At 39.9% G+C, this 24,663-nt stretch overlaps 2 protein-coding genes across 7 annotated transcripts in view; one reads left to right on the top strand and one right to left on the bottom strand.

The window, feature by feature from the left end:
- The window catches only part of pals2b (protein associated with LIN7 2, MAGUK p55 family member b), a 20,282-nt gene extending 13,186 nt beyond the window's left edge, over positions 1-7,096 (top strand). For all 4 annotated transcript variants that reach the window (XM_077507761.1, XM_077507764.1, XM_077507762.1 and 1 more), the window contains 9 exons: positions 644-796; positions 870-1,097; positions 3,480-3,611; positions 3,684-3,780; positions 4,038-4,106; positions 4,176-4,337; positions 4,413-4,615; positions 4,708-4,836; positions 6,093-7,096. In XM_077507761.1, coding sequence (XP_077363887.1) covers positions 644-796; positions 870-1,097; positions 3,480-3,611; positions 3,684-3,780; positions 4,038-4,106; positions 4,176-4,337; positions 4,413-4,615; positions 4,708-4,836; positions 6,093-6,269 — 1,350 coding nt within the window. In that variant the 3' untranslated portion in view covers positions 6,270-7,096. The remainder of the gene's footprint in view (positions 1-643; positions 797-869; positions 1,098-3,479; positions 3,612-3,683; positions 3,781-4,037; positions 4,107-4,175; positions 4,338-4,412; positions 4,616-4,707; positions 4,837-6,092) is intronic.
- Positions 6,633-24,663, bottom strand: ago2 (argonaute RISC catalytic component 2). 3 transcript variants are annotated; one of them, XM_077507759.1, is made up of 20 exons: positions 24,453-24,663; positions 23,440-23,487; positions 21,977-22,157; positions 21,775-21,895; positions 21,510-21,691; positions 21,156-21,292; positions 20,934-21,068; positions 20,767-20,854; positions 20,393-20,540; positions 20,197-20,316; positions 19,021-19,161; positions 18,815-18,948; positions 18,047-18,231; positions 17,810-17,969; positions 17,376-17,466; positions 17,107-17,301; positions 16,887-17,021; positions 16,694-16,795; positions 15,366-15,565; positions 6,633-15,298 (listed from the first exon to the last, which is right to left on the bottom strand). In XM_077507759.1, the coding sequence occupies exons 1-20, from the start codon at positions 24,469-24,471 to the stop codon at positions 15,190-15,192; spliced, it is 2,631 nt and encodes an 876-aa protein (XP_077363885.1). In that variant the 5' UTR covers positions 24,472-24,663; the 3' UTR covers positions 6,633-15,189. The 3 variants fall into 3 exon arrangements, with proteins under 3 accessions (XP_077363885.1, XP_077363886.1, XP_077363884.1); XM_077507760.1 differs by having other exon boundaries at positions 19,039-19,161; XM_077507758.1 differs by having other exon boundaries at positions 18,815-19,161.

Genomic DNA, 24,663 nt, shown 5'->3' with positions numbered 1-24,663 from the left:
AGAGAGCCAGATTGGACAAAAAGCCTACTCTCGCTGTTCGTTTTGTTCACCAGTAAACCCTATATTGAATTTCAAGGGGGAAAAAAAAAAAGTCATTTTATTTTTCAAAAAAGGGTTCGGTGGACTAGTCACTAGACCAATACGAGTGGGACTTTGGAGCCAAACGAAGAGACTGAGATGTTAGTTGTATAAGATGCAAGTCAGATAAGACCCTGTTGAAAACTGGAGACAGGGAAGCAACATCATATATTGTTGAAAGGTTAAATGGCCACAGAAAAAAATAAATAAAAGTTTATCACAATGCTGAGATTGGATGATAAATGGGCCAAAAATTAATCAAATAGATTTGCACATAATCCACATTTGGGATTTTAGCTATTACATGATTAATTTTTCAAAGTGGTGAGAAGGCACATCTTAAATAGCTGATTCTGATTGGTCACAAAGAGATCAATGTTTAGTGTGGGACACACCAACCAGCACAATTTTTTTTTTCCCCCCAAACCTAGTTTTTAAATCAACACACCCTGCAGCAGTGTTGTAAAAAACAACAGCAGCATTAACGAGCACACTCCAAAAAGTGTGTTTATAGGTTACACAATGTTACGCAATCTTCCTTCAAGCACTGTCCTTTTCTCCTCAGTCCCTTCTAGAGGCACACGACATGGTGGCCTCCAAATGCTACGAAGTCCCGCCCCCTGCCGAGATGGCCAACGACGCGGCGGTGAACAGCGCTCTCATGCAGGCCGACGCCGTGCGCATGATCGGCATCCGGAAGAAGGCCGGGGAGCCTCTGGTGAGACCGGACCGAGCGCGATCGCAAGAAACTGTGAGCAAAGATCAAGTCGAGCCTTTCGTCTTCCTTTCAGGGCGTCACCTTTCGCGTGGAGAAGGATGAGCTCGTTATTGCCAGGATCCTCCATGGCGGCATGATTGACAGGCAAGGACTACTGCACGTGGGTGACATAATCAAGGAAGTGAACGGCAAGGACGTGGGCAACAATCCCACCGAGCTTCAGGAAATGCTCAAAGACTGCAGCGGCGGGATCACCCTCAAAATACTGCCGAGCTACCGGGACGCCCCCGCACCCCCGCAGGTACACACCAGCATACGCTGATGTAATGAGTGACAGATGCTGGCCAGTGATACCACACTGGTGGTCCGACAAGCAGTTAGATGCCAGAATGTGAACTCTATTAATAACACTTCGCTAGCTGTCTAGGTCACATGATCTTACATCTGGGAATACTCTCCACTCACTAGCATTCTGCTGTGTTCTTTTATTGATGATCAGCAGTTCTTAAAGGAATTAATGATTGAATTAGTGAATGAGTGAATTAATTGTCACTATTGAATATTTTTAGATATTCAATCCAATAATCGGATAAATTATTTTTTAATTTTTATTAAATTTGTATGAGTATTATATTTTTATTTTATTTTTAAGAATTTAATTTGTATTTTTATATAATTATATTTATTTTTATTATATTTATATTATATATATTTTTTATTTATAATTGATTTGTCTAAATATTTTATTATTTAAGTGTATTATCAAGCCATGTTTTTATTGATTACTGTTTATTAACCAAATATTGTTATTTTGGCATCGTTTAAATTAAACTTTATGCAATATCACACTAGAGGAGCGATGTTCTATATCAGTTTTTTTCCCACATAGATACCAGTTTTCTACGCAACTTTAGTAGTCACCGATACCAATTACTGATACCACCAGTACTTTTGATACAAAAAAAATCACCCCCCCAAAATGACATAATTTTAAAGAAAGATCTATCTATCCCAATGTATCCCTTTTTAAAAATGTATTTACTTGCAAAACAAAAACAACAACTTGTATCTCACTTAAAAATGTTTTTGTTACCTTATTCTTTACTGCACAACCGACTTCTGTTTCATGTACAGCACTTTGTATACAGCAATGCCTGTTTTTAACGCGCTTTATAAATAAAGTTGAATTGAGTTAAAGGGATACTTGACTCATTAAACAAGTTTCCGCAGTGAAAAGTTAATATTTTGTCCAGAATGAATTTGATAACTTCATTGTTTCTCATGTACAATTAATACCTTTTAAAAAGTAATTTTCTACTCTAATTTTTCTACCAATCATGGCTCAGTTTACTGACCAAACCCAGAAAACAGGTGAGCCACGATTGGCCGTTACTTCCCCAGCACAGGTGATGTCATCATTAGTCGACAGCAAGTAGAAAAATTACTTTTAAAGGTACTACCACTTTGTACATGAAAAATAGTGAATTTACCACATTAATTATAGACAAAATATTAACTTTTTACTGTTGAAAGTGTCTCAATGAGTCAAGTATCCCTTTAAACATTTCTTGCCAATATTATGTTATATGTGACCTCACTAGTCTAAACATGAGATTCTGATACGCTCGTGACTACCACAGACCTGAAGAGATCCCGGCGACTGCAGAGTGAAAATCAAAAACATTCTGCTGGTAAACATAGTAAGAATTTCTAGTGTCACGTAGCCTAGGCTTCTTATCAAATATCAACTCAGTGGAGAAACTAGTGAAAGCAGGAGGTGACAGCGCACTATCCATTTCATTTTACTGCCATCTTCTAAATTAGTCAGCCATGATCAAGTTAACTGTGGTTGAATTTCTACTTCTATTTTTGAATCAACTGTCTGCCTTTGGGGCTCACTTTTAAGTAGGTTACAACCATGCTTCCCAACAAACAGTCAGTGAAGTGCAGAGAAAGGAAAAAAAACAAAAAACGGGTGATAATGCTCTTTGGCTTGCGGCAACGCGTTTTATTTTCACTGAATGGTTTTTACTGCTTCCTCTTGCCGCTTGTCTAATTAAATCAAACAGAGGACTTGCACTTCCTGGCAAAGCCGAAGGCGAGCTCGAAAGAGGACCCAAACTGACAAAATTGAAAATAAATAAATAAATATGTGAAAATAAAAACTGATATAGGAAAATAATTCAAAAATCAAATAAATAAAAAAATATATAAATGGAAATAAACGAAAATATATCCCTAAATAAATAAAAGTAAAAATAAATACAAAAATAAGAGATTCAAAAAACAAAAATGTCGAAATAAATACAAAAATAAATGCAATGGCGGAGCACAACCCATGACACGCTTCCTGATTTGAATACATTTCAACCTGACAGAGCGTCTGCAGCATGAAATAAACAAATGTGAGAGCAGAGCGCTTTTATTTATTGATTTTTAATTCTATTTATATATTTATTTTGACTTTTTTTTATTTACATTTATTTGGGGATTTTTTTTTATAATTTGTTTTTATTTCCTATTATATTTATTTTTTTTATTTAATTTTTGAATTATATTTTTCATATCCCTTTTTATTTTCACTTTTATTCATTTAGTCATTTATTTTTAATTTTGACAGTTTTGGTCCTCCATAGGAGCTCAGTCAGATACCCATCACCGTGCCTCTAATTGTTCCTCACAGGTCTACGTGCGGCCCTACTTCGACTACGACCCGGCCAACGACAATCTGATCCCTTGCCGGGAGGCCGGCATGGCTTTCCAGCGGGGTGACATCCTTCAGATTGTCAACAGGGAAGATCCCAACTGGTGGCAGGTGAGGTTTGCACAAATTCCAGTCTGAGAGATGGAAACGTTAAGATAACATTTGTTGGATGATCTATCGTAGGCTTGTCATGTGGTGGGCGGGGCCACGGGGCTGATACCGAGTCAGTTCTTGGAGGAGAAGAGGAAAGCGTTTGTCCCTCGGGATTTTGAAGGATCAGGTATGGGAGCAATTCATATTTTTTGGTGTACCTAATGTTGTGTCCACAGCTAGTCATTTTCAAACGGCTTCCTTCATCCGTTTGGCTGTTGGATTAGTGAAGCGGGCCATCTGGTATGTCAGGTTAGCCCTGCTGATGAACTCTAATGCTGGGAAAAAGTGGCCCAGCCTGCCCCCTAGTGGCCAAATACTGCAAGAGCAAGGCCATGTGAAAGCTTCAAGTGAGCCATCTTTTTTTTTTTTTTTTTTTTTCCCCAGGCATCCTGTGTGGCACCATAGCTGGGAAAAAGAAGAAGAAAATGATGTACCTGACCGCCAAGAATGCAGGTCAGGTTCGTTGTGTCCGTGCTGATGTCATAATGAATAGCTTGACCCTCATAAAATGTTGTGAAATAGAGTTTGACAGGCACGAGCTGCAGATCTACGAAGAAGTGGCCAAGGTTCCTCCATTCCAGAGGAAGACGCTAGTTCTGATTGGTGCTCAGGGCGTAGGCCGACGTAGCCTCAAGAACCGGCTGATGGTCCTTCAGCCCACCTGCTTCGGCACCACTATACCATGTACGTCACCAGAACTCTTTCTGCAAGTTTAGATTCTCAACATCACGCAGAGATCTTTCTAATATGACTCTTAAGATACATCCCGGCGTCCCCGCGACGAGGAGCTGGACGGCAACTCGTACCACTTCACCTCCAGGACGGAAATGGAGGTGGACGTGAAGGCCGGCCGCTTCCTAGAACACGGCGAGTACGACGGCAACCTGTACGGCACCAAGATGGAGTCCATCCACGAGGTGGTGTCCGCCGGGCGGACATGCATCCTCGACGTCAACCCGCAGGTCGGAGGGAGAGAACGTTTGGAATCCCTAATATCTCATTTTTATCACTTCTACAGCTTTCTTAGGAAATCACTTCCCGTTTCTTCTTCCAGGCTCTGAAGGTCCTGAAAACGGCAGAGTTCATGCCTTACGTGGTGTTCATCGCAGCGCCAGATTTCGACACGCTCAAGGGCATGCACAAAGCTGTCGTGGACGCGGGCCTCACCACTAAACAGCTCACGGTACACAAAACCACATCTGATTCTACGCCTGGAGTGGGCAAACTGGCACAACTGGAAACTAGGGCTGGGGAAAAAAAAAAAAAAAAGTCAACCAAGTCTGATAAGTCAACTTTAAAAACAGGTGGACGAAAATTTTCAGCCTCAAATCTGCGCTGGAACCATGTTTGGGCCGTCCAAGTTTTAGTCACAGATTTATTTATTTATTTTGCAGACATAGGCAGGATTAAATGTCTTCTGTTGGTGGACCACCTAGTGGGCAAATGGTGGATGTTACTTGTTTGCTTTAAAAAAAAAAAAAAAAAAAAAAAAAAAAAAAAACGCTCACCGACTTCGTACCTTTTGTTTTGAACGTCCTAAAAAATAAAATTGGGCTTTAATTTAAGTCTCTAGATTTAGGTGTTCATTACTTAACCAGTAGAGGGCAGTCATTCACTAAATATCCCCAGAAGAAGACAGGAACAGGAGGTTATTGACCTCATTTAGCTAACAGCTAGCTCTACCCTCGTTTATTCATGAATAATAATGAAGCATCTTCTTTAAGTGACTTAAGACACTATTACATGTGTAATGTAGATATGAAGTATGTGTGGACTAAATGGTAGTGTTTGTTTACCTTAACTCATTCACTCCCAGGCATTTTCACTGAAGCAACCCACTTCGCTCCCAGCTTTTTTTTTTTACTGGATTTTGACTGATTTTGCAAGGCAGTTTCAGTTTTGTAGCAATTAGCATTAGAATATAGCTAGGTTTCATCATTATTCACAAATCTGTTTAAAACAGTGTAGAAAAACATGGCCCTGAGTTGATCTTATACTCTGCTGCCACCTACTGGCCGTTTTTGTAATACTACCATTACTTCAAGCATTCTCTTCAGTTCAGAGGCTGCGTCAAAGAATTATTTATGCTCTAGCATAAAAAAAACAACGAATAAATACATCTTTGGGAGCATGATATTTAAAATAGAACATTTATTCGTTTTTGGGAGCAAATGAGTTAAGTGGTAATCACTAGCGCGCTAATGCTAATCGTGATTGCTCACCGTTTAGCATAGGCTAATTTTGTTGGTGGAATAATGCAAATGTACAGAAGATGAGTAGTTATAGCCACTCAATTAAACTCATTTCAAACCTTAGTGGATTAACAACAAATATATATATATATATATTTTATTTATTTTATTTATTTATTTATTTATTTTTTTTGCTCGATAACACGTTTATGCCTCTACATATTAACTTCAAATCCCCATTTGGCAGGATGTGGACCTGAGGAAGACTGTGGACGAGAGCGCCCGCATCCAAAGGGCTTACGGCCACTACTTCGACCTGACAATCACCAACGACAACCTGGACAAAGCCTTTGACACGTTACAGGCCGCCGTGGACAAACTGCGCACTGAATCTCAATGGGTACCCGTGAACTGGGTGTACTGAGAACCCTGCCCATTTGGGCCGAGAATGGCGGACGACACGGAGAACCAAGAGCTACTTCCGTAAACACAAATAACTCGTGCTTAAATTTGAACACTCTCCGTCCTCGAGAGCACGCACGCCACGCAACTTTTCTACTTCGACTCAAAGGGAAAGAGTGCTTATTTATTTTATAACTTTATACAAAAGATCTTTCTATACAATGTCAAAGTGCAGCGGGAAAAATAAGGGGCATTGATTCATTTGTTGTAATTTTTTGTTTGTGTGTTCTGTTCATCTTCCTGTCCATGTCTCATCAACCTGTGTATTAACATTGACATAGGCTGCATCATTTTTAAAAATAATGGTGATACAAGTTTTTGTGTGGGGGAGAAAAAAGAAAAAAAAAAAAAAATCAATCTTGTTGATGATCAAACACTGTTCATTTTTTTTGGTAGTTTTTGTTGAATGTGATTCTAGTTTTTAGTGTACGTTATGTCACCAATGATCCTGCCTGCTTGCCTGTCTGGAGTACGACCTTCACACTGTCCTCAACTTCAAGCCAATGTGTTCATGTTTTGACATAAGTGAAAGTTGCACAAATTCTACACTACAACCTTAAGGGGAAAGCTCGTTTAGACTGCAGAAAGTCATTTAAGTTACATGTATGTCTATTTATTAAAAGTAGTTACATTTTTCATGTTTTCCTTTTGTTTTGTTTTTTATCCCAGTGCCACATTGTAGAAAACCTGCTGCCTATTGAACGTTTTCATAAATCACCCAATGTTAAAAGATTTGTTTGTACATTTTTATCTGCAAAGTTAAGATGAATAAAGGTGAATCAATTTTAACATGTGGCCTGTAAGCCATTTTTTTTTTTGCCCTCTCCTGTATTGGAAGTAAGATTTCCTGTTGTGTCTATAAACCACACAAACTACGTACAGGGAGGGGGGAGAGAGAGAGACAGAGAAGAGTTCATGCAAGGAGGGAGAGACAGAAGGAGAGGACAAAACTGTAGAAAAAAAATAGCTCCATTATAATTTTTTTAAAACATGTTTTTTAATTAATGAATGTAACTTACAGTCAAGCCAAAGAGAGAACTACATGAAGTGATAAGTATTCACATTGTGTCCTAACAGGGTTTTACAGCATATCTTGTGTTCTGTAAGCGTAAATGTTGACAAAAAAACAAACAAACAAACAAAAAAACACAGGAAACATAAGATAGAAATCAGAAGCTTTACAAACTTTACAACACCAAAAAAAAAAAAAAAGGAGCTTAGCAAGTGGATGAAGTAATTCAAAATCAGCAATAAGATCCTCCCTATACCAGAATAGGAATGACTGCAAATTCACTTTTGGCATGTCATGGTTTTAAATAAGGGAGAAGATAATATAATAGAATACACAAATGAAGGGAGGTTTGAATTGACATGGCTATGCAGGTTGACTTTGGTCGGATTCTTTATTATGGCTGATGTATGAATTAAAAAAAAATTAAATAAAATTCCCAGTGCTAGACGAACAGGAAAACGGATTCCGTGGAATCAGCTGCATGACTGAAGTGGGCCGTTACTCAGCCACTGAGAACAACAGTGGGCTAACTCCATTGTTGCCATTTTCAGTTAAGTGCAGAAACGAATCGGTGAATGCTGGTCTAAATCAAGGTTTAGCTATATATACACTTTTTTTTCTTTTCCAATAGAGCCCATTATTGCGCTCAGCCCTTTTTTCTTGCTTGGGTGCCAGTTTATCTACATAATTAGCATGCTGTGCCAATTATCATCTTAGTCCACTATTGTACTAAATCTTTACTTTATGGTAGCCATATAATCTTACCTCACTTTCCTGCAAAATGACAAAATGGAGTTCACACACCTTGTTCTAATTGAATTAGATCTCTTTATGATTGTTGACGATGGAATGTATCCGCCAACCAACTCTTGAGATGTGAAGTTACTTTTAGACAACTTAAGAAAAGTGAGGAACATCAAGCAAGATAAATACAGCCTGTTGAATTCAAACCTCCCCACGGGGGTGGGCGAAAAAAAAATATATCAGAATTTTATTGGACATAATGAAGTACACTAAAGAAATAAGTCAATGCAGCATATATCAGGCTTATGAGGTACTTCATGAATGAATGTATAGATCTATATATACTGTATATATAATCACTGTACTTTATTTGAAGAAAATTCATATTTCTACTGATAGCATAAATTACCTCGTCAGTTCTTTCGTTACTTTGCGGCCGACTTCAAGCGGGCCGTGTTTGAGACTGCTTCGAAAGTGCAAAACACGAATACTGATCGTTCTATATGCAGCATCTATGGGCCAGACTGCCGCGTCTCAGGAAAAGAAAAACCGGCAGATCGGCGACGGGACTCGGAGAAGTGACCGGTTATGACAACCTCGCGGACGTTTTTGTTGAGTTATGATTGATTGCTTGGCTGTGGAAAGTGGCAGTGGGTAGAAAATGAAAAGGGTTTTTATTGCAGTACTGGCTGGACTGTGGCAGCAGGAAAGCCGTAACATGACGTGTAATTGTAACGTTGACATTACAAACACGGATGCGCCGTAAGACTTCAGGTTGGAAATTTAAAAGGCCTTGTTTCCACCAAGCAGTCAGTTTTAAAGGGTCAGTTCTTCGAAACGCCACTTGTGTACTGTAGTAGCGTTTCAGCAGTCCGTGCTGATTGGTCAACGGAAGAATGTCAGTACAACAAAGATTTTTTTTTTTCATGCCATTTGTGTAGCTTGCTAATGGATAAAGTCACCGGTTGGATTTACACTGCGTGGTTCAAGTGACAATTCTGATATATATGTTTTTTTGCTTTAAACATGGCATGCTAAATAACTCAATGGAATTGAATATCTTCAGATCGGAATGTGGTTGCAAATTTGATTTGTATCGAATTCTGAGCCTATTGTTAAAAGAACATGTATTGCAAATTTAAACCATCGCAAAAGCATAGACAAGTAAATTTGGTCGAAATATTCATTTATTGCTTCCTTGTTTAGTGAGGCTTCTAGAGTTAAAAAATAAATACATCGTAATTGGGCACTTGGCCCTGCTGTGTAAATCCATCAGAAAGACAATCCCTTGAGATTTGGTCCCTTAGCATAGTCAACGCTTTGCTTCTCAATCTAACAGTGCTCGCACATGATATGAACTTCTATCGCTCACTACAATTTGGGATTTTGTTTGTTATTGTAAATCAGGGCTAATATGTTAGCTAGCACCACACTATGCTCTGAGGTAGGTTATTTTTTTCCCCCAAGCTGGTAAGAAGAAACCATACGGTTCTTAAAATGCTTAATGTAGGACGATGGATTGGCGTTCTGACCCAAAGTGGACGAGATCTTTCCCGAGCGCAGCTTTTTCAGTTTTGTATTTAGCCGACCATAACAACCACACGAGCAACAGAACAGGACCATGTGGCTTTGGAGAACTGGCTGGACGCTTCCGGAAAGTTTCTGACAAGTTGTGCTGTTTCAGTCAGATAGGAAATAAAGCTGTGGTGTTATACAATCACCAAATGCAATAATAAAAAGAATAGAAGAGTGACTCGTGAACAAAAACAAACAGGCATGGGAGTGAATACAAGTCGAGGAAAGCATTTACGGGGGCACTAGTATCAAGACTGCAGGCTAACTATCACAAGGCCAAACGGCTAAAAAGAGCTAATCAGAATCACACTAAAACAACCAAGAAACTGCTTGTACACGGAGAACAAATAAAAATAAAAAAAATTAAAAAAAATTGTGACCTGAGAGCCCACTGAAACATGAAAATGTGTTTAGTTCTGCAATAAGGGACACCTAGCCAAATATGAATACCTTTAAATAAAAGAACAAACCCCAAAAGGATACAAAAATAGGCTGTACACAAGAAATTAACTAATTAGAAATGTAAAAACATGGCTAAACGACATTACAAACCACACAGGAGCTATAAATACATTCGTTGTTACCTGGAGCGAGGAAACAGGTTGTAGCGTAGTAGCGCTAGCAGATAGAGGCAAAAGATACACTGCTAGCCAACGGTAATGGTTCAGGGACAACGTTCTAGCTTCAATCGAAACATGCTAGCGAGAGTGCTGGAATGCTAAACACAAACGTTCTTCTCCACAGAACTCATTTCTACCAGACAAAGAGCTGCTATCATGAAATGACATTTCAATTAGCTTATGTTAGCCCGTTGGTCTGTCTGTCCTAGTTAAGGGACACCCAACGCAGTCCAACTAAGGTGAATATGTGCTTTTAAATAAAAACAAAATAAGAAAAAAAAAATCATAATAGTAGGATGTATGCAGCCCTGGCGTCGGTAAACTTATAAAGCTTTGCCAAATTTATCCAGGCGACTGCCATTTTGTTTGATTCACACATGGTTCATCATGGTGTTCATTTTAGGTCTAATTCTTGTGAGTAGTTGCCTATAGATGCCACAAAATGGCGAGCAGCAAAGCGCAACGGGAAACTCTTCAACTCACATCAACATTGTTCCTTGCACCAAGCTGCCGCCAAAGCACTATTGAAGCTCCTAAACTCACATCAACATGGTGCTAAAGCAAAATTGTACTTTACTAAGGGCTTTGGCCTGAGCACAAGACCACAAAAAAGGAGTCGGTAGGTTCCATCAATGGCAAAGTGAATTTGGGAACACCAAAAATGTATTGTGTATATTAATTTTAGGAATGGGTATAATATTTATTGATTGGTTGTTCATTGTCCAACTAATTTGTGTTCCAGATCAGTGATTCCCATTAATGAATTTTTAGAGATCATCTGGCAAGGTATCCAATTTCTTTCACTGCTAATGATGGTTATAGATGTCAAAGATCTATTTTTATTGGGCTGGCAGTGCAATTACTTAAAAACTTTTTGCAACATGTTTGTTATCAATAAAAGGTTGGGAAACACTCATCGAAAGACCAACATTAGGTCAACGATGAGAAATAGAGCCTTATCCCTCAAATCTCAGCTACGGCAACTGCTCTGGTCGGCACCATTCTACTCTGTCCGATGCTGGTATCAAAAGACAAGTTTCAGAAAATTCAGAGAGATCCTCCCATCCCTTTAATGATGTTAGAAATTGATGGATTTATACCCATATTCAGTCAAGGAAATTTTGTGAAAGGCCCATCCCTATCTAACATGCTTAAGCTCAAATAGCTTAATTGACTAAGTTTTCTGGTCTCTTTTGTGGCTTGGATCTTACAGATATTGAGCTCGTCAGTGCCAATTCAACTTCTCCATCTCTGCCACCATATGGCAATGCACCACACGCTTCTAACATTTCAAAAAGGCATCGGGATATTTGCGAAAAAATGCCGGATGCGTGCGTAGTTGTCGGGCTAAGGCTATTTTGTTTGGCTTGGACCTACTCGGCGACGAATGTCAACTACTGCTTTCTTTCTGAATACAAAACAAGCTCGTCCCCACCCGATGAATATCCTAAATGCTGCAAAAAGCTACAAAATCCATTCTTGTTTTAGTGCAAAACAAACATTGTCAAAGGTTGGACTTGATATAATTAAAGGAAAAGCGATTATGTTCTGGCATTATAAGGTGCTGGTATAGTAGTAGGTTAAGTCAAACATCAAGACAGACAAGTACAAACCCTTTTGGGAAAGAGACATTTCACACTACCAATCAAAACCTGGTCATTGTTCTGCGTCAAATATACCGAAACAGATTGAGCGGGAGATTGAAGTCAACTTGCGAATTTGTTTTCTCCAACCTAGAATCAGAGGTTTAAAAGAAGCAGAAACACCAGTGTCCGTTCATTTTGAACAGACAAATGGTGTCGAGATGACCATGTATCTAAATAACCGATTGTGAATAGATACACAGACACTGCACCTCAGTGGGTCTGACTGAAAGGCACAGGTAAATGAATTCCAGTTCTATTGTCCTCAGATGTGCCAATTCAGTGTGAAAAGGAGGTACTGATAAACAAAATCTTGACTTTAGAAGATTTGGACACTTGTGGGTCACTAACACACAACGCGATCCCTAATTCTGAAGTTGAGCCCATAAAGACTGCAGCTACTTAAAGCCAGACTATGAGCCAAGTCCAAAAGCCAGAACCAAAGTTGCTCTTGGCGTCAGTCCGAAGAATCAAAATGAACATACTGATCCAGATATACTTAAAACCTATGGTCCAACGGTTTTGTTTCGGCCTGCCCGTAAGGTTTCTGGGCGGAAACTCAACATTTTCCCTTTCGGCTTCTGCGGAGGCAAGCAACTAGAACTCCCGCTCCTGATTGGTGGACTGGATTCATGCTTGTTCCTGGCTGGCTGCTGTCCTCTGCTTCCTCGAGCGTCAGTTTTAAATGCCGTGTTTACAAACAGCAACAGAAATCAGTCGGCATGATTAACTTCAAAATGCCTCACACGGGGCACCAAACTTGACAAACGTATTCCTATGATTGATTTTCAGATTTGAGCTGTATAAGCCAAATTACAGGTGATGACCTTGAACTTATCTGGTATTATTGTAAATCTCACTTAGAAATAGTGTGTCCAAAAAAATTGTTTTGCCGTTATTGGTGCATAGAGATTATTGATAAAAGCAAAAGTTACGTGCGGGTAGAGACGCACTTCAAGAATTTGGTCGTGCAGCTCGATGCTAAAGCCCCTTCAAGAAATAAAAACAACCCCGGCTCCACGTTTTAGTTAACAATGAAAACAAAGTGTGTTCAATACCATACATACAAAACCAGGACTCAAAATTTTTTAAATAAAATCAATGCCATTTGGATTGATAGCAGGGGCAATTATGCAGAAATGGCCAGCAGTGTGATGTTACCATAACACTTGAACAGGTAACACGAGGTAGAACACAAGGCCATTTCCATACAATTACACCAGTGTCATATGGCCAAACTCCCATTTCTCTCACACACGCACACAAACACACACCTACTGGAGCTCATACTAATGCTATGCTATCAAAAGTGCATCCACATGTACATGCTTTTTAGACGAGCACCAATAAGTACAATATTGACATCAACAGGAAATATCAAGTACATGGTGTTCTGAATGCCCCACAAACACAGTCAGTCGGATTTCTGGTAGTAAGTTGGGAAGAATAAGTCTCAATTGTGTTCCTTTAGTACTCCAACCACACGTCTCGTGTTAAAACAAAAATAAAAACGTGGGCCGGTCCAGTGAGGTGGTTTACAGTGAAAACATCTCGTACAGGGTTCTTTTTGTGCTTTCGAATGATGAGAGGTTTTGTAATCTTATTTGGCTGAGAGCAGGCCCAATTGTCAAGCTATAAAAACCGGTTACAAAGGACCACACAAAAGAGTGACGCAACTAGAAGCAAAACGATTAAAAACGACTAAAAGCGCTATGTACATCTATAAAAACTCCAGATTGAGGTGCGATGCCCCTCTGCTAAATCTCTTGGTTAAAAACAATGCATAGTTCAAAGTTGAGACTACATCCACTTCGTTCAGGACAATGAACATTCGCTCGCTTAAACTTGATAAAAGTGGACAATAGAAAATGTTTGTAGAATGACTTGTGACTGTTAACAGTCTTGAAAGGCAAGAGAATATTTGCATTGGACTATACACAAATAGCGTTTCCTTAGCAGGGTTTCCCCACAGTGCTTTATAAGCGTGGCGCCCCTGGGGGAAACCCTGTTTCAATTTTGTGCGGGCCAGTCGTTTTTTTTATTATTTGTTTTTTTTTTTTACAAACATCTGTTTCAGCAGTCTCAACTGTAAAATTTATTCAAAATATAGCTCATTTTCAATATCATAAAAAGACTCGAGAAAGTCATTTGCATAAAAACAATTGTGTGCGACGACAACGACAACTCTTGGTTTCAGGAGAAATTGCTTTTTTGAAGGAATTTGATCTCTAAAATGTTGCAGCTTTCAAGCCACTGTACCGAAACGCCACACCAATGTCCTGCTCTGACAAAGACACTGCAGCTTCCGCTCATATATACTGTATAGATATATACTGTAAATTTATACAACCAATATAGAGTACTGCTTAAAGTGTATCAAGGGGGGGAACAAGTCTAAGTTTCTAAAACAAGAGTTGGCTACATGCATATTCATCAGAAAGTTAGACTGAAATTAAAAAAAAAACATTATATAAAAAGACAAAAAAAAAAAAAAAAATGTTTCTGCTCCCTCGATTGATTTGTACATCGTGCGTCTTATAAACACGGCTCAGAGGACATTTTAAAAAATTTCTGGGAACCGGTCCCAATACATGATTTCAGCACGGCCGTTGGGTTGCCAGAACAAACTCATCAAAGCAGAAAACTATGTTGCATCTATGAAAATATTAAGAGCCCTGGAATATAAAGTGTTGGTTCAAGAGTTGATATCAAGATTCAAGATTGTTAATTGTCCCAGATTTGGCATAGAATGGTCATCAGGGGCAAATACTGAAAGGAAAACAAAACAAAAAAAAATGTGGAGAGTAAAACAAACATGGTCAAATGTGGTCTCTAAATGGCACTTTCAACATTTTCATAGTGCCCGATGGGAAAGTCTGAAGTACTTTCACCTTGATTGAAGTACCCACGCTTGACAGTGCACTTGGCTGTGATTGGCTATTTGAAAATGTGCGTCCGAGGAACAAATGAACGTGCCCCCCTCAAACAGGAGTTGAAGAAAATATAGAGGGAGGTGAGGTGCTTCTCCTAATTCATAAAGCACCACGTTGAATAACAATACTCCTTTCATACTTTGCGACATAGTTTCACACAAGATATACAAATATATATATATAGCTCAAACCCCATGAAGAGGACTTATTTTGAAACTTACAGACAGCGGGTTAGGCTTGGGTACTTGCCAGGTGTTTTAGATCACACACTAAAAGCACACAGCCGGACAGCAAGGGGGTAGTGTGTTTCCTCAGTGGGGTTCTCTCGCCCGCGCCAACCCGTCGGCCTGCAATCTCAGGCGAAGTACATTGTGCGAAGGGTGTCCTGGTGGATCTGAACGGCTTTGGCCAAGGCTTGTTGGTCTCGCCCATTGCTCTGCCCTGATGTGTGACTGCCTTCGGCACTGAGGAGTGAAAAATCCGCCAGTGAGTATCGGATGGTGATGCTGTTGTTGAGCACGTCATCCTTACCTGTCGTGCTCTTTGTCCACCAAGTGATAGCGGGCGCGAAAAGCCACCAAATGGGCGTAATAGGCGGGCGCCGGGATGGAAACCGAGCGGGTGCAGCGCACGTACGTGTGGCACAGCTGATACGTGAGCACCTGCAGCTCGTCGGAAGAGAAGTGATTGTCGTCCCAGAGCACGTGGTAGTGAGACGGCCTGCTGGTACCCTGCAAAGTCGGGACAATGACAATGACAATGACAATGCAGTTTCTGTCCTCGCGTGGGACACACGTTAAACAGAAATGACAGAATGTTGTACCGATGTTGTTACAGTGCACTGATCCATCTGTGTTTTTACAATAAACAAAACTTGGCTCACAATCTACATCAATCATGCGCAAAAATGTCTATTATAAAAATGAACCCACAGCAATCACTTTCTGTTGGCGTATAAAGCGGGATTAAAGAAGATTTTGCGTTCAATAATATTTCGCAAAAAATGGGTTGGGCTTGAAACACTTCCTGCTTTCAATCCTTTCAAATGTATACTGTCATACAAAATCATGTGTCACTCCCTAGTGGCCAACTGTGTAATTACACTCAAAATAAATACACAATTTTTTTTTAATGCACTTGTATGTTTTATCTACACTGCAATCTCATTCCTCAAGGGCAGGACTCCTGCAGGTTTTGGAGGTTTCCCTCTTCCAACACAAGCTGATTCCACTCAACATGATCGTTATCAAGCTTATGCAGAGCTTGCTGATGAGCTGCTCATATATCAGCTGTGTTGGAGAAGGGAAACATTCAAAACCTGCAGGACTCCGGCCCTCGAGGACCGAGTTTGCCAACTCCTGATCTACACCAGATGGTGCCCAAAGCACCTTAAATAATACTTACTTTTTAAATGTGTTTGTAAGTAATATACGGAGCAAGACAAAGCTTATCTCACAATACACAAAAATAATCATGCCTAAGGATGTACATTATAAAATGAAACTTACAGCAGTCGCTTTCTGTAGGACTTTCAATCAGGATTAAATTGGATTGTGCATTCACTAATGTTTAGCAAAAACTAGGTTGGGTTTGAAATACGTCAGTGTAGTATGAGAATATCTTTTAGTAGTATTAGTTTCCCCAAAAAATTCCTATTTTAAAAAAAGTCCTATTTTATCATCATGTCTTCATGAAATGCATGCTTTTATATCTGAAAGGCAACACGTCTCTGTCGAACCCGTTAACTCATTTTTGTTTCACTGTCTATAGTTTTTAATTCACTGGTACTTAAAAGTGTATGCAAAGCCATTATGTGTAAAACTAGGCTAACAAATGCGATCAGTTAAATCAGATCGTACCTGTATTCCAGCGTGACTGCAAAGGTAGAAGTCAAATTCGGATGGGTGAGTGATTTTGGTGTCCACTGTGGTGCCTGCGGGAATGTTGCCACTCTTTCCGACCTGCGCAAAAGCAACAATAATTTTTTACTCAGTTTAAGATGAAAGACTGAAGATTCCTCAAGGTTAGCATGTCGAAAGACGTAATACTGACCCTCTCGTTCCTGTCTGTACAGAAGAGCCTGGTGTGGTGTCTCTTCTGGACAACTACAAAGGTGATACCAGGCTGGTAGTCCTTCTCCAGTTTGATGCAGGCCTCTCGGATTGCCAGCAGTTCGTGCTGAAGAACCTGCAGGCATACAAAATTAGATGATAGATGTTTGTTTTGTTTTTTTTAACTCCTATTTTTGTATTATGCCTGGTCCATGCATCACCTGGTTGAACTGGCCCTCAGAAATGCCATCACGGTAGTAGATGATTCTGGTGGGCTTGAAGCGAGTGGACTTGTAGAACTGGATGAGCAGCTCTCTCACCATGGTGGCCAGGTCCTGGATGATGTCCTGTCGGTGCTGCTGCACCCGAACGGTGGCGCAGTATCGGCTGGGATGGGCGTCCATGCTACCTACAACCTGCGGCGAACAATTTTGTGGTCCAGTGAGCAATTCAGTTATGAACACAGCGCAAACTAGGAGATGCTTCTTACAGCTGCAATAGAGGGCTTCTTTCCATCTCCTGCAGGAGGATGCGTTACATCAGCACCAAGAAAGATGACAGGCTGCTGAAACACCAACGGCCTAAAAAACAAATAAATAATAACAAATGAAAATAAATAAAAATTCAAGAAACATATGGTAAACATAAAAAGAGTAATTGTAAATACATAGCTGACTGATTTTTTTTCTCCCCTCAATATCACAATTGTGATTTAATATGCAATTAAAACACCAATTTCTCTTTGCATGTACTTTTGACAACATAAGCAAGAAATTAATATTAGGGATGTTCAATACCACTTCAGACCGATACAAGTACGAGTATCAACTCGAGTAGTCACCGATACAGATAGCAAGTACCAATACCACTAGGACCAGTGGCTTGTAAATCAAACAACTTAGTAACTGATGCATCTCCACTGACCGTCCCTGAGGAAGTAGGATGTTGTTGACGCCACCCAGCTTGACATTGATCTTCAGGCAGAGGTTGGAGAGGGTCTGCGGGGTCGTCTTCTGGACATTCTTCACCTGCACGCACTGGGTGGCCATGCCAAGCACTGTGTCTCCAACTCGCTTCACCTCAGCTATAAAGCGATCAAATTCAAAGTGATCTAACAACGCTGCATGAACGAATGACTAGGAAGGTGGCTGAATTCCTCACCGTAGACCGGCGTCTTCCCTGGTAGGATGACTACAACCAGCTGGAGGCCTTGATATGTGTACTTGAGGTGTCTGAACATGGGCTCCACGCTGTCGGCGCCCTGGGCGTACTTACAGAAGCACGGCTGACCCTGAATGGGCATGCCGGCATCCCGGGAGATCTTCCTGAGCTGATCTGTGAACGCTCTAAAACAGGACATGATTTTTTTTTTTAATTATTATTATTTTTTTTAACATTCATGTGCTTATAGTATCTAGGGATAGACTGATTCTCGGGCGATTGAATGCTTGCGAACTGTCATGACGGTGTTCTGTTTGTGGCAAATGTCTGATGTTTGGTTTTATTTGACTTTATTTGAAATGGTGCAAGATGCAATCGGTATGTGATGTCAAGAATCTTTAATCCCTTTACCGGTCATGCCAGGGTTAAGTTTGTGTTCATGACCGTGAGATAAAGTGTCTGTTATGTACTGATGTAACCGGAATCTAGTTTCAACTGGTTTTAGGCTATGTGATGTTATGTGATGCCAAGAGCTATGTGATTCCAAGAATCCCCACAAGAATTTACTTACTTAGTTTTTAATTAGCTTTGTATTTTTTTTAAAATAATTTTTAAACAAATCTGTTAATTCTACATATGGTTAAAATTAAATGAAAAATGTATTTTATTTTAACAGTAATATTTTCTTTTTTACTGCGAATGAATATCGGCTTGAAATTCTGGATCTATCACTACTTCTAACACAAACTCTCCATGAACGTGACTCACTTAAGTAAGAGTTCTGTGCACTGCCTCTGTGGCGCGAAGCAGGCGATGGCCCACACTTTGATTTCGATGCCAGTGTGGAACTGCTTGTTCCGCATGTCCCACACGCCCTGGATCGGCGTGGCGATTGCCTTGTTCTGGAAACGACAACAAAAGCAGCGTTGCCACGACAATCTCGTCAAGCCATCTGAAGCAAGCATTGTACTTACAACTGCTGATGGACATACCCTGCCTCCATACAGAATGGAGGGTGCTTGGAGGACACGGCCGTTCACTTCCGTCATCTCATCCCTCACCATCACGCCGAATTCGCGAACGTACGGGTCGGTGTTGAAGTTGGCGCTTCTCATCTGGACACAAGCACGTACGGATTTGCCATCAACTCTTTCAATGCCAGCCTAATTGTTTTTTGTTTGTTTTTTTAACGTTTATTTCTGTCAATGGCACTGAATGAGTTAAAGAGGAAGTCCACCCCCCATAAAACTTATTGACAATAATATGTTCTGTGCAGCCCCCCTAGTCTAAATATGGTATTTTGGTGAATATTGCGTTACTGGAAAATTAGTTAAGATGCAAAATCCAGCAGTTTTTAATCAATAATATTTAGCATTAAGATGACATCATAGTTGGTCAGGTCTTGAGTAACAACCTATCACAGCATAATAATGTGGATTGTTTGTTTTGCAAAAATGAACCTGAAAGCATTAACCATTTATTTTCTCAATGTTCTGTTGATGTTCAGGAGTTTATTTTATTTTTTTGTAATACTAGTCAATCATTGTGTAATGATTGAGCCCAGAGATATAATAATATCTAATTTTGAAAATGAAAATTTTGTGCTGAGCCATGTGGTAAATCTTATATTGTTTTTGGGTAAATTCCATATACACAAGGCGAAATTTATTAATTCTTTTCCACTTTTTTTTTTGATCGAGCTTAAATCATATATTAATGCACTGTCTATTGTTAAAAATAAAAAAATCTGAGCGTACGTTGTATTTCAGTGAAACTTTTCAAATAACCCCCTGATCGACTTTATAGTTGTAATGTTTTGTGCAATATATTGTTTGTCTTGATTGGTGCAATAAAAAAAAAAAAAAAAAAAAGAAAGAAAGAAAAAGAAAAAGAAAAAAACATGCGCTGTGATTGGTTGACTGAGCCCTGAGCAACTGTGATGTCATCCTTCAGTCGACGGCAAGTGGCAAAATGGCCACCCCCTGCAATGAATAAAAACGGCTGGATTTTGCTGCATAACTCATATTCCACAAACATGTCACGTTTTGACTAGTGAGGTCACATAACATATTATTGTCAAGAAATGTTTAAGGGTAACTTCCACTCTAATTCCCGATGCGTGAAAATGATATTTTGCATCATCGTCTCACCAGTTTACTAATTTCATCCTGACGGTCAGGTGCCGATCTAGCAGTGGCACGGATCATCGTGGAGGTCTGATTGTCTGTCAGTTTTTTGATGCAGCGCTGTCCCGCAACTATGTTACACACCTGGAAAAATACAGGCAACCTTGAGATAAACATCAGGCGGATGAACTTCTACTTGGCGACATTGGTGCTTGCTTACTTCTAGAGGCAGGTAGGTGTGCTTTTGCTCCTGCCCCACCTGCAGACACGGCAAGTGTGGGTATCGCAGCAAGAGTTTGTATTTATCTTTGAAATACTGCGCCACTGTGCATTCGATAGTTTGGCCGTTCTCCTGCTGCAGGGGGAATCTGGGGGGAGAGAAAACACAACATGACGGATTGGTTCCAAAAATAAAAAAATAAATTAAAATGAGGGCTAGCAAATCTAAGATTGGCGAGGCTTCATTTTATTTCTGTTGCAATAGCAAGGATTATATTTGGGTTCCTGACAGACAAATACTTAAGCAAGTATACAGCGTCAGAGGGGGGATTAAAAAAAATAAATAAAATAAAAAAATTCCAAGATTATTCTTACGTTTGATGACTGGCTGGTCTTCTGGTCACATTGCACACTCTGTATTTCCTCTTCATCTGTCCACAATGTGTGATCTCCACTTTCAAGCCTGCAAGGAGGAATTCATGTAAAAGATTTGTGATAATGACACTGAGGAATATGAAAGAAAAAAATAATAGACATGCTACCTTTAATTTCTTTGGTAAATTTAACTCTTTGAGAGTCTGTTAAGGGCTTCTGTTGTTCTTCAATGCTTTTGAAATCCAAGACCTCGCACATGAACTCGATTACAGGTTGAGCTTTGTAAAACGCCGTGGCTGAAACTGCAAAGCAAAAAAAATTACATACAAATTTGAAGGGAATTCGATTCAAATGTTATATTCCGAAAAATGACTTTTGAGACAATTTACCATCAATATTGAGCATCATTTTCCAAAGGGAAGGTCTGACAGATTGGTGGAAGCCAAACCACACCTCTCTGCCACCACCAAGCGGGTTTGAACAGCCCTCTGAAGGAGTGAAGAAAGAACGACCCACAGGAGTATACCTGAGGAAAAAAAAGTGAAGAAATTGGACGATTCCAATCAAAATTGAGCGTCGAAGGTAACGTTTTTAACAACTGTCAAATTAGACTACAGTCTGGAGGTGTCTAATGATGTGGCCAATAATTGTCACTGAATGTTGTCATCCTTTTTTTTTTTTTTTTTTTTTTTTTTTTTTTAAACTGTACACAAGTTTCCCCCTCGTTCGATTTTTAGACATACCTCATAGAGGGCAAATGTCTCATGACCACATCCAAGGCTTGGATGGTCTCAAAGGGGACACTGGGGAGCCGTCCTGACAGCGCCTCGTGCAGAGCTTGCAGGCTAACGCACGACACCCACTTGATGGATACTTTGAAGCTGCGGTCCTTGCCCTCCCCCGGAATAGTCACCTCAAGCTCCACCTGTGCGGGGGATATGAACAGATCAATTTGCGCGCGTTGTTGACGTCTTTTAAAAAAAATAAAATTAAAATAAAAAGACATACCTTGTCTCTGCCGATGGGCAAGGGCATGGCTGTGTACAGGTTCTTCCTGCCGTCATACACTGGCTTCCGATCCCCAAAGATCTGGGTTTTAAAGTGCTGGACCATGTGCTCAACAATTTCACTGAGAATTGAAAAACAAAAATGATCTCCCCCGCATTTTGACAACATCGCTGAAACGAAGCCAGTGCTAACTCATACGCACCGGTTGACCCTCCTGGGACATTTCTCGGGCTTGATGTCGATGTCGTAATGGTACACTTCCAGTTTGGGGATTTCCATCTCGAAGAAGTTGGCCTGAAGTTTGATTGTCCTGCCCATGGTGCCAAAGTCTGGCCTTGAGGGTGGCTTGAACACATATTCTGGCACTGGGGACGATGGCGGGTCTGGAAGAGAAAGCAAATGCCACTTTTCGATTTCTCAGACTTTGGGACATTCAGTTTTCCACTCGTATGGTAGATAAGTATGAAAACCATGCAACACTGAATGCTTTGGGAGAACAACGGTCTCAGTGTTTACCCATCGGCATGCTTTTATTCAAGGAGCAAGAAAAGAAACTAGGGTCTGACTGATAAGGATTTAGAAGGGTCTCGCAATAGTACCTAGTTGTTGCGCATTTCCACGTCAACAACACTGCCGATTTCACTTGAATGCATTCATTGACTTCTTCCAATCAGTTCACAGAGATTTTAGGGCGCTTAAATTCCTGCTACTCCTTTGACAGTCATGACAACACAAGCGCTTTGAAACCTCTCCAGACAAGTGTCTCATGACTCATCAGTTATACACACCTTCAAACAGGCTGGCAAGAAAATTAAGGCGTCTGTTTTGCTAAATGTGACACGCCCAGACAAATTGAGCCGATTAAACTTACAAAATAAATAAATAAATTAATATTTATTTTTTTGCAGTTGGTAAAATGTTTTGATTGCAACAGACTGAGGCAGAACAAATTATTTCACTTCATATTCTTCTGTCGGACAAAGTGTTTTGAAATTACAACTTTGAAGCCCAACAGAATGAACTGTGTTGAACTTTGTAGATTTCAATTTTAAATGTTCAGTTGGCACACTATATTACGCTGCCAAATGGGAGGTCTGACAGGTTTGCATGAAATCCACCTATAGTTTTTGCCAACATTAAACTCAACTCAAGCTTATTTGTATAGCGCTTTCAAACAGCCTAAGCTGTCACAAAGCGCTTTACAGAAACACAAAACCTGAAGCCAACCCATTGCTGAGATGCAGTTTCATAGACGGATAGATACATTTAATCGTTTTAAAACCTAGTTTATTATTATTTATAATTTTCCAAATCGCAAAATTTCAGCCTCTCAATTGTAAATATTTTCTGTTTTTTTGCAGTCCTCCATGGAAGCAGACTTATTATCAGAGTCGAATGCAAATGAAATATTGGCTTTTACTTGAAAGACAAAAATCAACATTTTAGCCCTTTTTCTGACGTGTTACAGACCAAGCCAGTAACTGACTCTCGATTGAATCATGTTTGTGCAATTCCTGCACTGTCAGGTTGAAATGTCCTCTTATTGAATAAAAGGAATGGAAATAATTAAAACTAAAAAAAATCTGATTCATCAATGAATCAAGAAAATATTGATTACAGACAGAATGATCATTTTTAATTAAATTTAAATTTAAAAGAACTTACCAGAGCTAGCCGACCCAGAAGAACGTGGTCCCTCAAACACCTCTGTAGCTAAACAAGAAAAAAAACAAGTTAATCATATTCATACTTGGAGAAGAAAGTCAAGTTTTTGTTTTATTTTAAGCAGCATGAGCCAGTCAACCAAATTTGTAGTTCCTTTTGTTTTGTATCATGCCAGGTTGCAGAAATACATACGTGAATGTATCTGTTATCAATAAGAGGCCAGAAGGGCACAAACAAGCTGTTAATCTGAAGAAGAGGGAGCCACCCATCCCGTCCAGATAATAACCACCATGTCGAAACTGGAAGTACTTAAATGTCAAAGTAATGCCTAATTATGCCTCGATTGAGGAGACATTTTCAAATAGAAATACATGTGATGCATAATAATACAAGTTACTAGTGGACGTGGAAAAGCATCAAATAATGCAGAACCACTCTAAACTAATTGAGTCAAGTTAGTCAACAATTAGTAATAGCAAGGTACGTCCGCCAAACCTTAATTTATCACAAATGCACGCGCTACTTCGACACATGGCTTTCGTAAAGTGTATGCAACATAAGCGTATTTACACTTTACTTCAGCTAAGATTGGTGGAGATTAGATGGCACGAGCAGGCGTTGAATATTCCTCCAAACTAAGTTTATCTGCGATATAAAATCATAACTAATCTAGTGAACGCTAACTAATATTACACGTACGCATAACCACGATATTTTATTGTACATTCAATCTCAAAGTAGCATTCGGAAGATTCCAAGTTTTCGCGGAGCGAGGTAAGCTCCAAGCTAACTTGGCTAACAGCAGCTTGTTGTTGCACGCTAAGCTTGCTCTCCAATTACTGCTGCACGTAACACTGAGCCGAGCTTTCGTGTTTTGGGCGAATTAGCGTGATAAAACATTCAAATAATAATTTCACTCGTTTAGTAAAAGTAAGCAGCCGAATTTCTTTTACGGTTGTGTTCATTTATGTTAGCCGACTTAGCCGACGCTCGTGTTAGCTCGTACCACTTACCTCCGGCTGTGGGATACATTTTGTCGACTTTTAAACCTCTGTCGTGGGCGTAAAAATACTCCACTTTACGTCGGCGAATTCCAACCGAAAGTCATGCGTGGTCGAAAAGTAGTTCGCTCTAAAACAAGGGGATCCAAGCTGGGAAATTGTGATATTTGCTAAATACTTGGAGTCGATCATCCTCGGCACGGCCCCATCCCCCCAACTCACA

The sequence above is a fragment of the Festucalex cinctus genome, chromosome 19 (assembly GCF_051991245.1).
Source record: "Festucalex cinctus isolate MCC-2025b chromosome 19, RoL_Fcin_1.0, whole genome shotgun sequence".
In the NCBI taxonomy this organism is placed as follows: Eukaryota; Metazoa; Chordata; class Actinopteri; order Syngnathiformes; family Syngnathidae; genus Festucalex; species Festucalex cinctus.
This window is presented reverse-complemented; position numbering and strand designations above follow the sequence as displayed.